At 37.1% G+C, this 18857-nt stretch overlaps 1 protein-coding gene across 1 annotated transcript; it reads left to right on the top strand.

Moving 5' to 3' along the window:
* The first annotated feature begins 2306 nt into the window (after positions 1 to 2306).
* Positions 2307 to 2765, top strand: LOC129884320 (methyl-CpG-binding domain-containing protein 5-like). The gene has a single exon (XM_055958637.1). The coding sequence runs from the start codon at positions 2307 to 2309 to the stop codon at positions 2763 to 2765; it is 459 nt and encodes a 152-aa protein (XP_055814612.1).
* Positions 2766 to 18857: the final 16092 nt, after the last annotated feature.

The raw sequence follows: 18857 nt of genomic DNA, 5'->3' as shown, positions 1-18857 counted from the left end.
CATAATAAAGTGAAACAAGATCAATTGAATCAATATAGGAAATACCCATGAAGAATTGACTTAAAACCCTTTAGAATTGGGTGAAATTGAATTGGGAGAATTGACATCTTTTAGGACCCAATGGATGAATGGAATCCATTGTGAATTCTCACATACCTAAGTTATCAAATCCCTAAACCAATGGAGATTGAACTTGACTTGAAGCTTGAACCCTATTGTCTTGAAGAAGATGCTTTTGAGAGAATCATTTAGAAAGAAGATTTTGATTTGGAGAATATTTGAGACATGAGAAATTAATGAAGGGTTTTGAATATATAATGGTATAGGAATTAACCCCAAAAAAGTACAAGCATAATTAAAAAGAGTGGGGAAAAGTACGAAATATCCTTAAAAATATAGCTGGTCAAACCCTTATATGGAAGCTCCCACGGAATGAGTAACCCCCATGGTCATGAAAGGGGATCGTAGACCAGAAGAGTTATTGGTTTTCTGAAAGGTTGACTTCTACGAGTGCCCTTACGGGTCATCTTGAACATCATGGGTCGTAGACCCTGTTAGGAACTGAACCCTTCCCAAGAGTCTTGGAGCTTCTTCCACACGGACCTTTCTATGTAGGGTGTGCATCGATCAGTTCTGTTCGATTTTATGTATTATCGGTTTGGTTTATCAATTTTTGATTTTTAAATACGTTAAACCAATAATAAATTAATAATATATTTTTTATCGGTTTTTGATTTATTCATTTTTGATAGTTAATAGTTCAATTTTCTGTTTACTCAATAAGAAAATGATCATAAAATAAATATATGACTTCTCACTTCTCTAAGAAAATCATCATCATCGTTCTTAGTTCTTGCGAACCCTCCTTGGAAATACTCACTAACACCATCGCCTAATCTTTAGGTTTTGAGAAAAGAGTAAAGACTAAAGCGGTGTGTAGTATTGTAAAATGGGTAGACTTTGTAGAGTAGTGATATAGACATATTATGTATATTTAGGTTAATTATTAATATTTAATATTTATGAAGAGTAAAGTAGTAAAATACTACTGTCTTAATGGGTTATCAATTTAACCAATAACCCAATACTAAAAATTAAAACTGAATTATTAACTCGATAATTTTTTTTTATAAAATCATTAAAAACCGGTTAACCCAATGACCCACTAGCAATAACCTAATAATATTTTTTCAATTCAGTTTATCGGTCGTTTTAATTTTTGCACACCCCTATTTCTATGATCCATGTAATCCTCTACAGATCATTCAATGACCCGTGAGGGCCAACTTCTCCAGGTTCAATTAGGAGTCGAATTCATAGACCATCACATGATCCGTGAAACTTTTCACACCTTGTAAAACCCTTTGCCCATTTTCCCACATTTCCAATTCCATTCTACGGAGGCCTTCCACGGACCGTGAAGCCTAATACGTTCCATGAAGGACCTCGTAAAGTGTCAAAAAACTAGAAATGTTTTGAGATTTTTCTTCTTTTTTTGACTTTTCAATTTTTGGGGTCTTACATAAATAAAGTTTAATAGTAATATATAATTATTTATACCCCAATTTACTTAATAATGAAAAGAAAAGAAATTCTTTCTAGTGATTTGGTGTTTGATCATTTTATCTCTCAAAGTTTTTTTTCAGATTACTTTTTTACACTAAATGAATTTTGTAAGAAATCTAGTCAAAGTGACCATAATAATTATATTTCCTAAATAATAAGGAATAAAATAAGTTGGATATCTATTTCCTGATTTACTTAATAATAGACAAAAAATAATTTATTTTTTTAATAATAACATATGTGAACTCTGAAAATACTTTTTAGGTTGTTTTTCATTTTTTATTCATTTTTTAAAAAAATTATTATTCTAGAAGAAGAAAAAATTACAAAATAAAATGAATTCAGGATGAAATCCACTTGAAATTGACCAGATTAACTGTGTTTTCTAAGAAATAAGACTAAATTAAGTAGACTATATATTTACTTAATAATGGAAAGAAACTAGATTTAATTAATCAGATTTCATTAATTGGGATGTTAGGAGAAATGAAAAGAAAAATTATAAAATAAGATGAATTTAGTAAGAAATTCAATTCAAATTGACCAGATTCATTGTATATTCTAAACAATAATCATAAATTAAGTAGATTGTATATGGAATGAAAATAAAATTGCGTTGACCAGATTTTTTTTAATTCAAATGATATTTGATTATAAATAGGACCTTTCAAGTAAATCAGGTAAACAAAAAATTCTCAAATAGATTTTTTCAACACTTTCCCCACTGGTAACTTCATTTGATGGCACAGAGGCCGAGTTGGTTGCCGGAGAACTGGGTATTCCAACAAGTACTTCGCACCTCTGGCGCCACTGCCGGAATTATTGATAAATACTACTATGAATCGATCTCTGAAGATAAATTTCGATCAAAGAATGAGGTGATTTATTTTTTGGAAACGGGTGGCAAGAGCAACAAGGAAAGCGCTGAGAGTAGCAGTACTGATTCTACAACATCTGAGGGCCCCAAAAGAAAAAAGAAGAAGAGCAACTTGAAAACAAAGAAAGTTAATACTCCTTTGTACTTTGATTGTGCAAATCCACCTGAGAGAGTGTGCTGGACTCAAACAGATAGTTCTGTAGATACTTGGGAGCCTTCTATTAATGGAAACATGATTTCTGAAATAGAAAAACAAGAATGGGATGTTGTCTTCACAAGTGTATCGAAGCTCAAGGTAAGCAACACTAAAAAAGAGGAATAGATGGCTATAATGTGCATAGGAACAATAAAAATCAATAAAAATGTTGTTGTTTGAAGTTATATTGTCCATTTTATTTATGCTTATTAAGTAAAATTTTAATTCATAAATCAATCGATATTTTTACTTGCGTGATTTTATATATGCTAGCCTTTTAACTTGGGTTATCAACTAGACACCTCATCTTGAACAAAATATAAATTTTAAATGCCTTTGATGTTGTTTATGCCAACATGATGTTGGTGTAAAATGTACAAAATGCATGTCTTTTCACATATAAGAAACATGAATTAAGTGAAATAATATCTAATAAAACTTTTTTACCAAACGTTGAGGTAAACACAATAATCATAAAGAGAATTGATTTATTCACAAATGATTTATCTCGTTGTGATTAGATCTCTAGTGAGTTTGTTTTGCACTAGCTAGTGTCGCTTATATATGATTGAAGCAACATCCAATGTTAGCTTGACAATGACGATAATATTTATTATAAGTAATTAATTATTTAATTTGCATAAAAAATTAAATAGATCATGTATTTATTTCTATGTCATGTACTTATATAGTAGATGACATAGTGTATAGCATTTAGTTTATCCAAGGAAGATTAAATTATTAATTTTTATAAGTATAAAATTTATGTATAGAATCTAAGATATAAGTTTGGCAAATCATCGATATGGCTATAAGACAAGACTAAAGAGCAGTATAATTTAAAATTTTTGTACAAGTGCATTTTGTATGTATTGAATAAACCGAGTAGAAAAAAGTCTTTTATACCGACTAAATAAAAAAAACTCACTAGCTCATTAAATATACTTATTCTCTTATTTTTGATACAATTGTTATCAGTTGTATCTATTATTTGTTATTTTAATTTATTAAGATGTGTTATTCTTTTATGGGTCAATAAACCTTAGGAATACGATGATAATGTGTCACGATCAGATATCTCAAGTCGTGATGACACTTACCATAACCCCTCGATAGGTAAGAAAAATCCGTAACTCGAAACTACAAGTAATGGGAATAAGGGGGAAATACTAAACAGAACTAAGAGAAACAGAATAAATGTTGAAATAAGGAGAAACTAGATGAAATATATACAAAATACAAAATATTGAATCCCTCCCAAAATCTGAAAGTCACTAGTACAGAGCTGCTACCAAAACAAAATGAGTACAAATCCCAAAAGTGGACCAAAAATATATATTCAACACCGGCTAGTCTCAATAGTTCAAAAAGAAAGGTCATCCAAGCTGAAAGGGGACAGAAATGATCTCAAAACAGCATATGCTCACCGACTGAGCAAGGAAGGTGAAAGCAACCTGGAAAAGAGGAATAAACTTAACAGAAGCCATAATTTAATGTCTTAGTTAAGAAAAAGTATCAGTAATAAATATATGCTAAAATGAGCTATGAGATCTACAATAACTACACCCAACCGAGCTCCTATAAGCCCCATCAGGACACACGTGCGCAATTTAAAGTAAAACCTAAGAGAACCCCCACAAGCCTGTCGAGCACACAGAATGACTACGCTAAAAAGGGTAGGAGCTAGGGTTCTCCAAGAGTGAATACCCTAAGGACTGAGGTCGTACTTGTAACCCTAGATACTCATCCAATTTGATAGTGTGGTAGAGGAAAACATACTCACCATAAATGACAAACTTAATCGAGGCAGGACCTGCACCTCAAAGCTCTTTTATAAATAATGAATCGGTAGAGGAGCCTGTACCCCGATGCTCTATATAAGTACAGAGTCCGTAGAGGAAGGGCTTGTACCCCGATGCTCCACGCAAGTATCTAGTCAAGAAGCTGATTCAACTCTTTTTTCTAATAGATACCTAGTAAATCACCTAAAGCCCTCTTTCCTTAGCAAGTCAAAGCCATAAATATATAAAGTATAACATCCACAGATCGCCTACCATAAATCACCATCTCATCATATACACTTTGGCTTCAACCGAAACCAAAATAAGGTAAAGACAAGGTCTAGGAACACCGACGAATCTCGAAAGTTGCAAACTTAGGAAATTATGGATAAGATTGTTAATGAGAGCATAGTTACTACCTAGCTAAGGCCCAACTACCAAATTCTAGTCTGATACGCCATTCCACAGGGATTTAAGCCCATCGAAGTGATTCTGGGGAATCTAAAGTAATTTTCCACTAACCTATACTAAGGACAACATATATAGCAGTACCAATAGTATGGGAAACAAATCGCTAACAGAATCACCAAATAACAACAAGCATCACATGATTTCAATGCCCAATATACCCGAAATAGGACCTAAGAAATGATTTCTACCATAATGCATATAAATAAGCTACCTAACCTCAATATTCCAACAATTTCAACATGTTTTCATATAGTCCATCACAATCTAAAGAGATGAAATTCGTAGCCTACATGTACGCCGATCGTGTGTGCTCTAAATTACTTTTCCAAAGCTTTTCCTTTCCAGACGACCTCCGAACGCTGCCGCTCTATCAAAAAAATAATCACAACATCATTACAGTCATTTAGACACTAAAATTATAATTTTTGGAGATGGACCAATTTTGGAATCTAAAATGGGAAATGTGGAATCTGCATTTAAAATTCCAAAATTGGCCCCAAAAATGGGTCCAAAACTATATACCAAAATAGGACACAATTCGGGGCTCGGAAGCACCTTAAAAAGAAAAACCCAAATTTAGCTTAAAATAATTACTATGGTAGCAGCGATTTACAAGAAAATACAAGAAATGAAGTCTCCACAACTAAAAACAAGCACACCACGATGTTCCTCATGGAAATCCCCATAATTTAGCTTCCAGAATTGCTGAAAACGCACCCAAAATACTCAAGATATCTAATCTCATAATTAACCAAAATTGTAATGCGAAAATGGCATAGGATAGCAGCTTAAGACGGAAATATTACCAAAAGGAAGACTCAACAACCAACCCCAATCAAACCACAATGATCCTCACAAAATACTTTTGAATCGTAGAAAATGAACCTAAAATGATCAAGAAACAACTTCCCAAAGTTCACCACAATTCCATTCTGAAAATGACAAGAGACAACACTTAAAGTTGTGAATTTACCTCGCACAAAACTTCTAATCAAAATTTCGAGATTACCAATAGATTCCCCATGAAATTTCCTTGAACTTAGGCCTTTAAATAACAAATTTCTAGTCTACAATGATGGAGCAATCGCCCTTTGAAAATACATGCAATGGCTGATGAACACCAAATATAAGCTTTTTAGATGATATTCTCCAAGTTCAAAAGCTTTAATGGCATGTTCAGTATTCGTTCCTAACCCTGTATGCACAAACAGACCATGCTACCATATCAGATTTGTCATTCTGGATTTAATAGCATAGTTGAAATTTCAATACGAGGTCGCTATGATTGAATGTGGGTCCCACTCCCAATGCCATTTTATCCAAATTCCACCGAGGGGCTTGGAATGATTTTGGAGGCCTAGGGAGTCAAACGATAGTCATTCTAGATCAAACTCGACATTTCAAAGCTAACTACGCTGTTATAATTTTCATCCGAGTGCATTTTTCAAGAATGTTGACCAGAGTCAATCACTGGCATATTTTCAAAGCTAAATTGCTAAAAATTGTTTAAACTAACACCAAAAACCCCAGGACTTGAGTCAACCTCACTTTTAGCCTAATTTGATTATTCTAGAGCTAATGAAACTGTTGGAAATCCATTTTGAGGCAATTTTCTCGCACTTTAGCTTAAAAATCACTTTTTAACTTATAAAGTTATAAAGGCCTTCCAATATGGAAACTTGCACAAAATCCAAATGAATGAGCATGCAACCGAGCTACAGATGCCAGTAAGTCATAAATTACATGGGGTCATTATAGGAACACTTTAAATGACAAAATAGAAGTAGTATAAGGAAAATAACCTGGAGGGTCATTACAACATCTTCTACTAAAAGAAATTTCATCCACGAAAGTAATGACAAGGATATACCTAGAGGCTGAAATAAGTTGGGGAACTACTCCCGCATCTCTTTCTCAGTCTCCCAGGTAGACTTCTTGATCGGATGATATCTCCACTGGTCCTTATCCACAAGGATGGACCTAGAACAAAGCTGGCGAACATCTTTAGCTAATATAGCAATCGACTGCTAAAAAAGGTCATATGATCATCTAACTTAATAGAATCATATCGATGCACGTGGGACTCATTAGGGTACTGACGATGCATAGAACCATGTAACACTAGATGTATAGCCAAAATATTGGGGGTAGAGCCAACTCATAAGAAACCTCACTAACTCTCCTAAAGATCTCAAAAGGCCCAATAAACCTAGGACTAGGCTTTCCCCACCTATTGAATCTCATCACATCCTTTAAGGGCGACACCCATCAAAACACTCAATCTCCGACCTCAAAATACAAATGATGATGCCTATGATTAGCATAACTCTGGTGTCTACTCTGAGCATTTCTAAACCTATCCTCAATCACCCAAACCCTGGCTAAGTCCTACTCGAGTAAATTTATTTTGTATGATCTAGGCTCTGAGAAATCAAACCATCCAATTGAAGTGCGACCATACCTACCATATAAGGCCTCAAATAGGCTATTTGAATGCTAGAGTGGTAGTTGTTATTGTACTCAAACGCTGCTAGGGGCAAGAACTTATCCTACTAACCACCAAACTCTAATACACAGATCCGCAACATATCATCTAGGACCAGGATTGTACACTCTAACTAGCTATTGGTCTATGGACAAAATATAAAGCTAAGATCAACCCAGGTGCCCAACTCTCTGTGAAAAGATCTCTAGAAATAGAAAGTAAACTGAGACCCCCTATTTGATATAATAGACACTGGTACCCCATGAAGACAGACCCCTTCCTGAAAGTAGAGCCGAGCTAGATGCTATGAACTGAAAGTAGACCGAACTGGCAAGAAGTGTGTTGACTTGGTCAATCTATAAATAATCACCCAAATACTATCACTACCTCTGGAAGTCTGAGGCAACCCCATCACAAAATCCTTGGTGATACGCTACCATTTCCACTTGGTAATGGGTAATCTCTAAAGTACCCCACCAGGTCTCTGTTGCTTGGCCTTTACCTACTGGCAACTTAAGTAGTGAGACACATACATAACTATATCTCTCCTCATGTGGTACCACCAATAGTGCTATCTCAAGCTGTGATACATCTTCTTAGTGCTCGGATGAATAGATTATCTGAAATCATGGGCCTTACAAAGGATCAATTGAACAAATCCTCATAATTTGGGAACACATAGTCAACTATCAAATCATAGCTCCCTATCTGAATCTATAATAGCCTGGCTACCCTTGCTAGGCTACTATAGATTACCTTTGAACCCCAGAGGTAATGATGGTATTTTGGTCATCGTTGATCGACTCACCAAGTCAGCACACTTCCTCCTAGTGCGATCCACTTTTATTGTAGAGCATTTAGCTCAGATTTATATTCAGGAGGTGGTTCATCTTCATGGGGTACTAGTTTCCATTATATCAGATAGGGGATCTTAGTTTATTTCTAGTTTCTAGAGAGCCTTTCAAAGAGAGTTGGGCACCCAGGTTAATCTTAGCATGACATTTCATCCACAAACCGATGGCTAGTCAGAGCATATTATACAAGTTTTGAAGGATATGTTGTGAACTTATGTATTGGAGTTTAAAGGTTATTGGGAGCAATACTTCCCTTTGGCGGAGTTTGCATACAAAAAAAGATACAACTCTAGTATTCAGATGGCCCCGTTTGAGGCCTTATATAGTAGGCATTATTGCACTTTGGTTGGTTTGCTCGATTATTCAAAACTTGAGCCACACTACACTAATTTACTTCAGGATTCCTTAGACAGGGTCTTTTATTTAGGATAGGCTGAGGACATATCAGTGTAGGCACCAAAGTTATTCTTATTGCAGGCCCCAACTTTTGCCCTTTGAGGTGGAAGATCAGGTGTTCTTGCAGGTGTCTCCCTTAAAGGGCGTAGTGAGATTCGGCAGGCAGGGTAAGATTAGCCTCAAGTATGAGCTGTCTTTAGCGACAACATTTTTAGCTATACACCCTGCTTTCCATGTTTCTATGTTGCGTCGGTACATCCCAAATGAGTCCCACGTACTTTGTTATAATTCTATTGACTTGGATGATCGCTTGAATTTTGTTGAGCAGTCGGTTGCTATTCTATCAATAGATGTTCGCCGAATTTGTTCTAGGTCCATTCCTGTGGTTAAGTTCAAGTGGAGCCACCGTCCGATCGAAAAGGTTACCTGGGAGATTGAAGAGGGGATGCAGGAGCATTTCCCTAGCTTATTTAAGAATCCATGTATTTCTTTATCCTTAATTTCTTGGACAAAATTTATTTTAGTATTGGATGTTTTAATGAACCTCCAAGTCATTTTTCTTAATACTACTTCTACTTCGTCATTTAGAGCATTCCTATAGCGACCCCTGGTCATTTATGACCTACTAGTACGTCATTCGTTTGGGTTTTAGACCTGTTTCCCTATTTTGGAGCTTTATAACATGAAAAGATGACTTCAGTCATAACTTTAGGAAAGTGACCTTAGAATGGAATTCTGACAGTTCCATCAGCTCCAGATTGGCCAGATTAGGCTAGTAGTATAGTTAGCACGACTATCAAGGTAATTGGTACGAGTTTAGAGTCATCTGGCGCTTTTGTCTTTGAAATTTGTCCTATGGTTGACTTTGGTCAACATTCTTGAAAAATGCACTTGGATGAAAATTATGACAGTGTAGTTCGCTCTAGAATATTGAGTTTGGTCTAGAATAACCCTTTATTCACTTCTCGAGGCTTCCGATCTAATGTCGAGGTCTGTTATGGAATTTGGATCCAAATGGACCTTGGGTATGGGATCCACTTTCAGTCATAACGACCTCCTATGGAAATTTTGACTATGTCATTGAGTCCGGAATGTCGAATTTAATGGGGTAGCATATTTTGTTTTCACGCACGGGATCCCAAACAAATTTTGAGCACCCCATCGTAGTATTTTCACTTGGTGAAAATCTGCTTTTCAGATGATATCTGGTGCAACCAAGTTTGTTCTCCGTGATTGCGGGCCCTTGGCCGCATTCACGGATATCTAGAAAATTCACCTACATGTTCGCAGGGCTTGGGCTGTGTTTGCGGAGGTGTGACTCTTTTTCTTCCACGTTCGTAGAGGCCAAACACCCTGACCTCCATGTTCACAAGCCACATAGGAATCGTTCTAGAAGGCCAAACCTTGATCTTTTAATAAAAGACCAAGGACGAACTCAACATTATTTCCCAACTTCAAACTTCAATTACTTTGCCAATTTTCAACCAAATTTGGTGATCCAAAAGCCTAAACTCAAGGGAATTTTGTGGGGAATCCAATGGTGATCTTGGAAACTTTTTATAAGCTTCGTGCAAGGTAAATTTCTATTTTATCTTCTACTTTTAGTCATTTTCGAGATGAAATTATGTTGAATTTTGGAGGATTGTAACTTGGCCATTTTATCTCCATTTTTTGTGATTTTTAGGCTAAGTTGTGGCGTTTTTTGCAAGGAACTATGTGGTGTAATTTTTTTGAATGGGAGAGCTTCGTTTTTGAGAACTCACTGATTATAGATGCTTTCATATTCATCTTTTTAGCTTAAATTATGAGAATTTCATTTCATGACCGATTCGTGTTGTTTTCGAACCCCGTATTGTGTAATAATTTGATCCTTGAGTTTATGGTACAGTTTTGAACTAATTTTTGGGGTCAATTCCAGAATTCCATATGCGGATCCCACATTTCCCATTTTAGACATCAAAATTGGTCTGTCTATGAAAATTTAAAAAAATTAGTGTCTAGAAGATCATAACGAAGTTGTGGTTTTTTTTGACAACATGGAAGCGTTCCGAGGCCATTCAGAATGGAAAGCTCTGACATAGTGACTTAGAGTGCGTGTGTTCATCCAGGTAGTCTACCACTTTCCTTTCTTTAGATTGAGTAGGAATATGTTGAGATAGATGGAATTTGTGTTGGGTAGCTTTTTTTTATATCTTAGGTGTTAGAAATCATGTTTTAGGCTTTCATTGGATTTTTCAGGTAATTGGAAGCATATGATCCTTTCTGTTATTTGTTAATATTATAAGAGGAGTTGTATGATCATGTTGTTGATATTCTGGAGTATGTTGGCCTTAGTGTAGGTTGTAAACTTGGTTTAGATGCCCCGACATCGCTCCAGCGGGCTTAGATCCTTATAAAATGGTGTAGCAGGTTAGCATCTGGTAGTTTTGCCTTAGCTAGGTGGTAACCCTGATCATATGAATAGCCTTATCCATGACTCAGCATAATTGTGACTTTCGAGATGTGTCGGCGATACTAGACCTTGTGATCATTCTGTATCGGCTTTGGTTCAAGCTTTATTGATTTATTGGTTGATTCATTGGTGAGGAGATTTTCGGAACTATTAGCATCTAGTTGGAAAGAAGAATATTCGGCAATATCGGATAAATTACTTGTGAGCCTCCAAGTACCCAGTCTCGGCCTCTATTTTGAAATTCCATCAGGAAGCATCTAGGTAACCAGCCCCGGCCTCTATCGACTTGCTAGTATGGCGAGCATCCGAGTACCCAGCCCTGACCTCAACCTTACTGATGTATTATAGCGATCATTTGGGTACCCATCCTCGGCCATACCGATGTATTATGGCGAGCATCTGGGTACCCAGTTTTGGCCTTAGCCACATTAAATATTTAGGTAGCATCTATGTCCCAGTCCCGGCCTTGATTCCTATAACATTCTTGGTTTATCTATTATTGGAGATTCTCTAATCGGAAATGACATGGTTCTTCAGTTCTTGGCATCAAACATTCTTTTTTCCTAGCCTTGGTAGTTGTAGCTATTTTATGTACTAGGCGGGGATATGGGGGTTCATCCTGGTTTTATTTAAACCTGTACATGAGTGTCCGGGATGGGTTTATAGGGGCTCAATTGAGTATAACTAGTTGTAGTTCTCTTAGATGGTACCTTCTTTACTTTAGATGTTTATTATGATTCCTATTTAGGCTTATTCCTCCTTTTCATATTGTTTTTACCTTTCCTATGCAGTGAGCCTATGATGCCTACTGGATACCTATAGTCTTGGTACTCATACTACACTCTACATCTCTTTCTTGATACAGGACCGAGCACCATCTATCGTCATTGATAAATCGAGCCTGTTGCAGTCAGCTTCGAAGACCGGGGTGAGCATTTGACATTTTGAGATCATTTTTGTCTCCTTCAGTATAGATGACCCGTCTTTTGCCTTTTTGAGACTAGCCAATTGTTATATGTACTTTTAGTCCACTTTTCAGACTTGTACTCGTCGTTTATTTTGTAGAAGCTCTGTATTTGTGACATCCAGGTTTAAGGGAGGGATCTTTAGTTGTATATATCATGTTTTGGTCTTCAACTTATCTATTCTGTTTATTTTAGAATTGTCCACTCTTGATTAGTTTTTGCTCTCAAATATATTACTTGTCGTTTTGGTTTATGGGTTGGCTTACCTACTGGTGGGGTATAGTAGGTGTCATCATGACCTGAGAAATTGGATTGTTACACCAGTATGAACCTGAAGTGGGAAGTAATAGATCAGATGGCCAGGATCCCCAAAACCATAGCAAGATATCGGAACCTAATACTACTGTGCTGGACTCGATGAACTCATCTGACCACCCAGACCCGCCGGCCTTTGTTGTGATCCTTGGTGTACCTGACCCACAATATATGATCCACGCAGTGTATGAACACCCACAGAAGCTGGCATGGATGCATGAACCAACCCTCTACACTGAAAGGAACCACCTATTCTGTAAGAACGTCTACCTACAGATGAGATACCCAAAAACTGGCCAGAAACATAAGCCTTCTTGGGGTCCCCAAACTCTTATCTCTCTATCAACTCTGCCACCTTGGAGGTACCCACAATGAACTAGAAAGAATCCCCCTCTCGGACAGCTTAAAACATTTTTGTATGGATGGAATAAGTCAGTCCTCGCACAAATCTGAGAATCCACACTGTCTCATCAGGAAGGATGGCCATAGCATGCCTCAACAACTAGTAGAAACAGGTCTCATACTCGGAAACTGTAAGGATATCTTGTCTCAAATTCTCAAACCACAACTGACTCTCCTCCCTCACACTCCAAGGGATGAATCAGTCATCAAAGGTAGTAGCAAACTTGTCCCAAGTAACTTATTATGACCGCAGTTGCCTGGAACTCAAATATACCCTCCACCACTCGAGCTCGCCCTCATAACTGAAGTGTAGCATAGAAAACTCCATGTCTCTCAGCTAACCTCACTATCTCTAATAGCTCTCTGGGCATGGTCAAAAACTCATGTGCATCCTCAGTCTTCCTACACTAAAACTATGGTGGGACCATCTTCTGGAACCTCTTGTATCGACACTACTCGTCATCAGTCATCATAATTGACGGTGAATCTTGAGCCCTCTCTCATTGTACTTCATCCTCATCATCCATTGGACCCACATTTGGCTAACCAACAGACCCTGAACTACTGGAGCCTGACACTACTCTGGAGTTTGTGTTCCAACTCTGGTCTATGAACCCTGTGGCATGCCTGCAGCTTCCTAAATAAGACCCTCTAGCACTCCCAATATCCTCAACAAAGTATACTGAAATAACTGCACTGCGACCTCGGGAAGGACCTGGTCCCCACCAATATTAACATATGGCTCTGGAGAAGTCTCTCTAGCCTAGCCTCCATCTGGTGCTACTTTTCGGGCACTGCCTCTACCTGCGACCTGTCCACACCCACAACCTCTAGCTCGACCTCTAACTCTACCCCTAGCTAAGGTCCAAACATCAACCCTGAGTACTGCCTCCCCTGTACCAATGTGATAGTCAGTACTACGATAACAACTAAACATGATAAAAAAGAATAAATAATAGAAGTTTCCTAAGAGTCTTCATAGACTGTCAAAGATAAATACACTCGTCTCCGTAACGATCCTCAAAGCTCTACTAAGACTTAGCTTATACACGTGAGACCTATGAACCTGCAGCTCGAATACCATTTGTTATAACCCAAATTTTGGGTGTGATGACACTCATCCATTTCCACCAGACAAGCCATACTAAACCCAACAAATGGGGTTATAAAAGTGGAAACAATTCAAAATAGGTAATTTAAGGACAAAAACAAAAATCTTAGTCATCTACAAATCCCCCATTGACTGGTTATCACATGTATAAGCCTCTAAATATAAATATATTGAAATAAATATAAGTCTCAAAACTCTTTCTATCGAATAGAAAAAAGTAAAAGTAAAGAGTAATAAGAAAGATCATCGGTATCAACAGCTACCTCTCAAATTACCTCTGAAAGCTTCAGATGAAATGAAGGAGAACTAAGTCACTATCTAGCCTCAAAACATACATAAGTGTACATAGCAAGGGTAAGTACCACCGACATGGTACCTGACTAGAGAACAACTAAGACTAAGCTAAGCTAGTAAAATAAATGTACCCTTGTTATACCAACCAACTCCTCAGACTACAACCTGCATAGAAATCAGCCCAGTCTAACAGTTCTAACAACATGAGTACATATATCTCAGCGAGAGTACAAGTAAAGTCTCAGTCAAATCACAATAGTCAACAATATAGAATATGGTAAGTAAAGGGTAATACAATTCACAATGGCAGAAGATCTATGATGTAAATGAAGTGCAATACAATGTCATGTATAGTGATGCATGTTTGTCCTAATGATACACATCCACTGACTAGTAGACCGGAACGTATGGGGACCACACATGGACCATGTATCTGCCAAAACCATTTCCTTTTGGCACATATATCAATCACCGAAAGCATTTTATTTTGACATCACTAGAACCATTTCTCTTTGGCATAATTCTCAAATCAAATCCCATATCAAAGTATCCGAACCAATGCAAAAAGGCAATGTCCATGTAAAACATAATGATGGAATGATATAATTAATAAGTCAAAATATGTATCACAATAATATATACAAGTGTCACGATAAGCGAAGAATCAATTCACTTCTAATACAACAACAACAACCCAATGAAATCCCATAATGTAGGGTATGGGGAGGGTAAAGTATATGCAGACCTTACTCCTACCAAGGTAGGATGGCTATTTCCGGGAGACCCTCAGCTTAATAGAAGCATAAAAAGAGGTCAGATAAGGCTGAGAAGTTCAGAGCGATAAGGCAAAGCAAATATCGAAAGTGATAAATTAATAAAAGGACAGAAAGTAATAGATAATAACAGAAATCATAGCACAAGAAATTATAATGCGCTAATGCGCCTACTAATATGAAAGAATAACAAGACTATGTACTAGCCTTCTACCCTAATATAGGTCCTCCATACCCTCCTACCTAAGTTCATTTCCTCGGTAAGCTGTATCTATGCCATGTCCTATCTAATCACCTCTATCCAATATTTCTTCAGCCTACTCCTACCTCTGCTGAAACCATCGATGGCCAACCTCTTACACCTCCATACTGGGGCATCTGTGTCTCTCCTGTTCACATGCCCAATCCATCTCAGTTGCATTTCCTATATTTTGTCTTCCACTGAGGATACTCCTATATTGTCCCGAATATCCTTATTTCTAATCCTGTCGCTCCTGGTATGACCACATATCCATCTCAATATTCTCATATCGGCAACTTTCTTCTTTTGAATGTGAGAGACCTTAACTGGCCAACACTCCACCCTATATAACATAGCCGATCTAACCACCACTTTGTAGAACCTCCCCTTTAGTTGTGGTGACACCTTCTTATCACATAGCACACTGGAAGCAAGCCTCCATTTCATCCACCCTGCCCCAATATGATGTACGACATCATCGTGAATCTCCCCGCTGCCTTGCATGATAAACCCAAGGTACTTGAAATTACTTTTCTTTTGTATGGCCTAGTCACCAAGCCTAACTTGAACGCCATCTTCCTGAGGTATCTCACTGAACTTACAGTCTAAGTACTCTGTCTTGGTCCTACTAAACTTAAACCCTTTAGACTCCAAGGTATGTCTCCAATCCTCTAGCTTAGAGTTAACTCCGCTACGAGTCTCATTGATTAGGACTTTTTCATCCGCGAAAAGCATACACTATGGCACCTCACCTTGAATTTTTCATGTCAGTCCATCCATCACAAAGGTAAATAGGAATGGACTAAGAGCTGAACCTTGATGCAACCCCATCACAATTGGGAAATGCTCTAAGTCCCCTCCTATTATCCTTACCCTAGTTTTGACACCCTCATACATGTCCTTAATCACCCTAATGTACGCCACAGGTAAACCTTTAGCCTCCAAACATCTCCATAGTATCTCTTATAGAACTTTATTGTAAGCCTTTTCTAGGTCGATGAATACCATATGCAAGTCTCTCTTCTTCTCCCTATACTACTCCACCAGTTTCCTCATAAGGTGGATGGATTTTTTAGTTGACATAAATCCTAACTGGTTCTCTGAAATAGACATGCCTCTCCTCACCCTCATCTCCACCACTCTTTCCCACACTTTCATAGTATGGCTTAGAAGCTTGATACCTCTATAGTTATTGCAACTCTAGATATCCCCCTTTTTTTTGTATAAAGGGATTATTACGCTCGACCTCCATTCTTTGGGCATCGTTGTCATCTTAAAGATGACATTAAATAATCTAGTTAGCCACTCCAAACCTACCGAGCTCGCGCTATTTCAAAATTCCCCAAAAATCTTGTTAGGTCTGGTTTCTCTTCCCCAGCGCATCCTACGCACAACGCTCTTAACCTCTTCAATTGTAATACTCTTGCAACACCTAAAATCGTGACATCTCCCTTTATGTTCCAAATCTCCCAACACAATCTCTCTGTCCCCTTTTTCATTCAAGAGTTTATGGAAGTATGACTTCCATCTCTGTTTAATGAGGGTCTCCTCTACCAAGACTTTTCCATTCTCATTCTTAATGCACTTCACTTGATCCACATCATGTTCCCTTCTCTCCCGCGCCCTAGCTAGCTTGGATAATTTCCTATCCCCGCTTTTCTCTTTTAGTTCAGCATAGAGGCCTTAAAAATATATTAAATGATCTTGTTGTCCATTTATTATCCCTTTTCCTCATTATCATGTTCAATTGAATCAAATTATCCCCAAATCTACTTCCCATTAATTCCCAACATATAAGACTCGAATACATAATACTACAAGCTTAAGTAGAAGTTTAGGAATTCACCTGCCTGATATTTAACCCCAAACTACTTCAGAATCTAAGCTTTTCTCTTACGCCGGTGTTCTAGTTTAATAAAATCTATTCAAATATGCAATTCCAATGATAATACGAATCTAACGACACCCAAATCTATTTTTTTTAAATCGAGCCAAAATTGACTTGAAAAACCCAATTTTGAAAATATACGGATGTCCAAATTTTTTTATATGAAAATAATTCTTGAAGTATTTGAAAACTAATGTTGAAAACCAATTTGAATTTGGAGTTGAAAATAGCCCTCAAATACCCTTTTAAGAAATTACAAGTTCTTGGTGAAAACCCCCCAAATTGAAGTTTTAAATTCATGAATTCGAAGTAAAAATCACATTATAATTACTGGGTAGTGAAAGATTGAAGTTAAAACCATTTACCCACACCAAAATTCTCGAATAGCCTCTTCAAAATTGTCTATATCGAGCTTCTAGGGTTCAAAAATGGTGGAAATGGGATAAATCCCAACTTTTGGAAAATTTTAGTTCTTCCCAGGTCTTTCCCTTCACGATCGCGACACCCCTCATCTTGATATCTAAGAAGAAAATTAGGTCAACTCATTAATTGACTGTCGCAATTGCGGTGAAGGGTAAGTGATTATGATGACTGATGAATTCAACCCATCGCAATTATGGCTAGGACTATGCGATCGCGAAGACAAAGGCATGAAACACCAAAAAGCTGCTGAAACAGAGCAAGTTCACTAAGATCAAGTTCCAAAATCGACCCTCGGATTTGCTCGGAATCTCAACTATAAAAACTTAATATGCTACAATACTACTTTCAACGCTCCATACTCAATACAACCATTGGAATTCGAATTCGAGGTCTCCTTGATCCAAAACTTAGAAAGTCGCTACTAAACTAAAGCTTCAAAAATATCAAAACGAGCTCGGGACTTTCTAAAATTCAACCGAAGCCACCCCTACACCTAATATCATCCCCTAAATCTGTCAGAGTCATCAAATTTCTATTACGAGCATAGAAACTCCAAAAGTTGACTAAAGTTAAACCTTGACTTAAAATTCATCAAATTTTCAACTCAAGACCTCAAGGATTTGTTACAACTTCAATTCTGATTCCGCAAACTCTCCTAGACCAAATTCCATATCCAGATCTACATGAATCAACAAAATTTTATTTCGAGATCCGTAGCTCCGGTTGGTCTCTAATACCACTTTTGAATACTTTAAGCTTCTGAAAACTCAAAACCTCCCAAGAATCAAGCTTTTCATATAATTTTCCAAAATCAACACTCGATACCAATCAGAAATAACTTGGGGAAACTATAGAGAGGGGTAAAATAGTTATTTTATAAAAATATCCAAAACTCAACTTCAAGGTCATATTACACGTAGTACGTTCTTGTAAACTGACTTGACACATAGTAAATTTTCCAAAAACCCAGGGCCTTCCTATTACCCTCTTCTATGGACCTTAGGACGATATACGATATATAAAACTCATCCATAAATCAATCCAACCCTTTTCAAATTTCAAACCCTCAGTGACCTTCCTATAAAACCTCCCTACGGTCGGTAAGACTTCCTACGACCCATCGATCAGCTCGCAAGAACAGGAACCAAAACATTTTCTACAATATTTTCCTTTCGTTTGACTTTTCAACTTTCGGAGTCTTACAATAACTCAAGGAAATCAAACAACATATAGTATCATAATTCTAATAAATAATATAATTGGAATTCAGCATGTGAAAGACAAACCAAACTCGAAATTTATAGAGCTTTGGATAGAACTCTAGACTCATTTCTTTATAGAATAAATTTATATATAGGGCGTGACGA

The sequence above is a fragment of the Solanum dulcamara genome, chromosome 4 (genome assembly GCF_947179165.1).
Source record: "Solanum dulcamara chromosome 4, daSolDulc1.2, whole genome shotgun sequence".
Classification (NCBI taxonomy): domain Eukaryota; kingdom Viridiplantae; phylum Streptophyta; class Magnoliopsida; order Solanales; family Solanaceae; genus Solanum; species Solanum dulcamara.
Note: the sequence above shows the minus strand (reverse complement) of the source record. Positions and strands in the feature narration are given on the sequence as shown.

Coding starts and splice junctions, on each gene's coding strand:
- LOC129884320 (XM_055958637.1), top strand. CDS start 2,307: ATGGCACAGAGGCCGAGTTGGTTGCCGGAGAACTGGGTATTCCAACAA.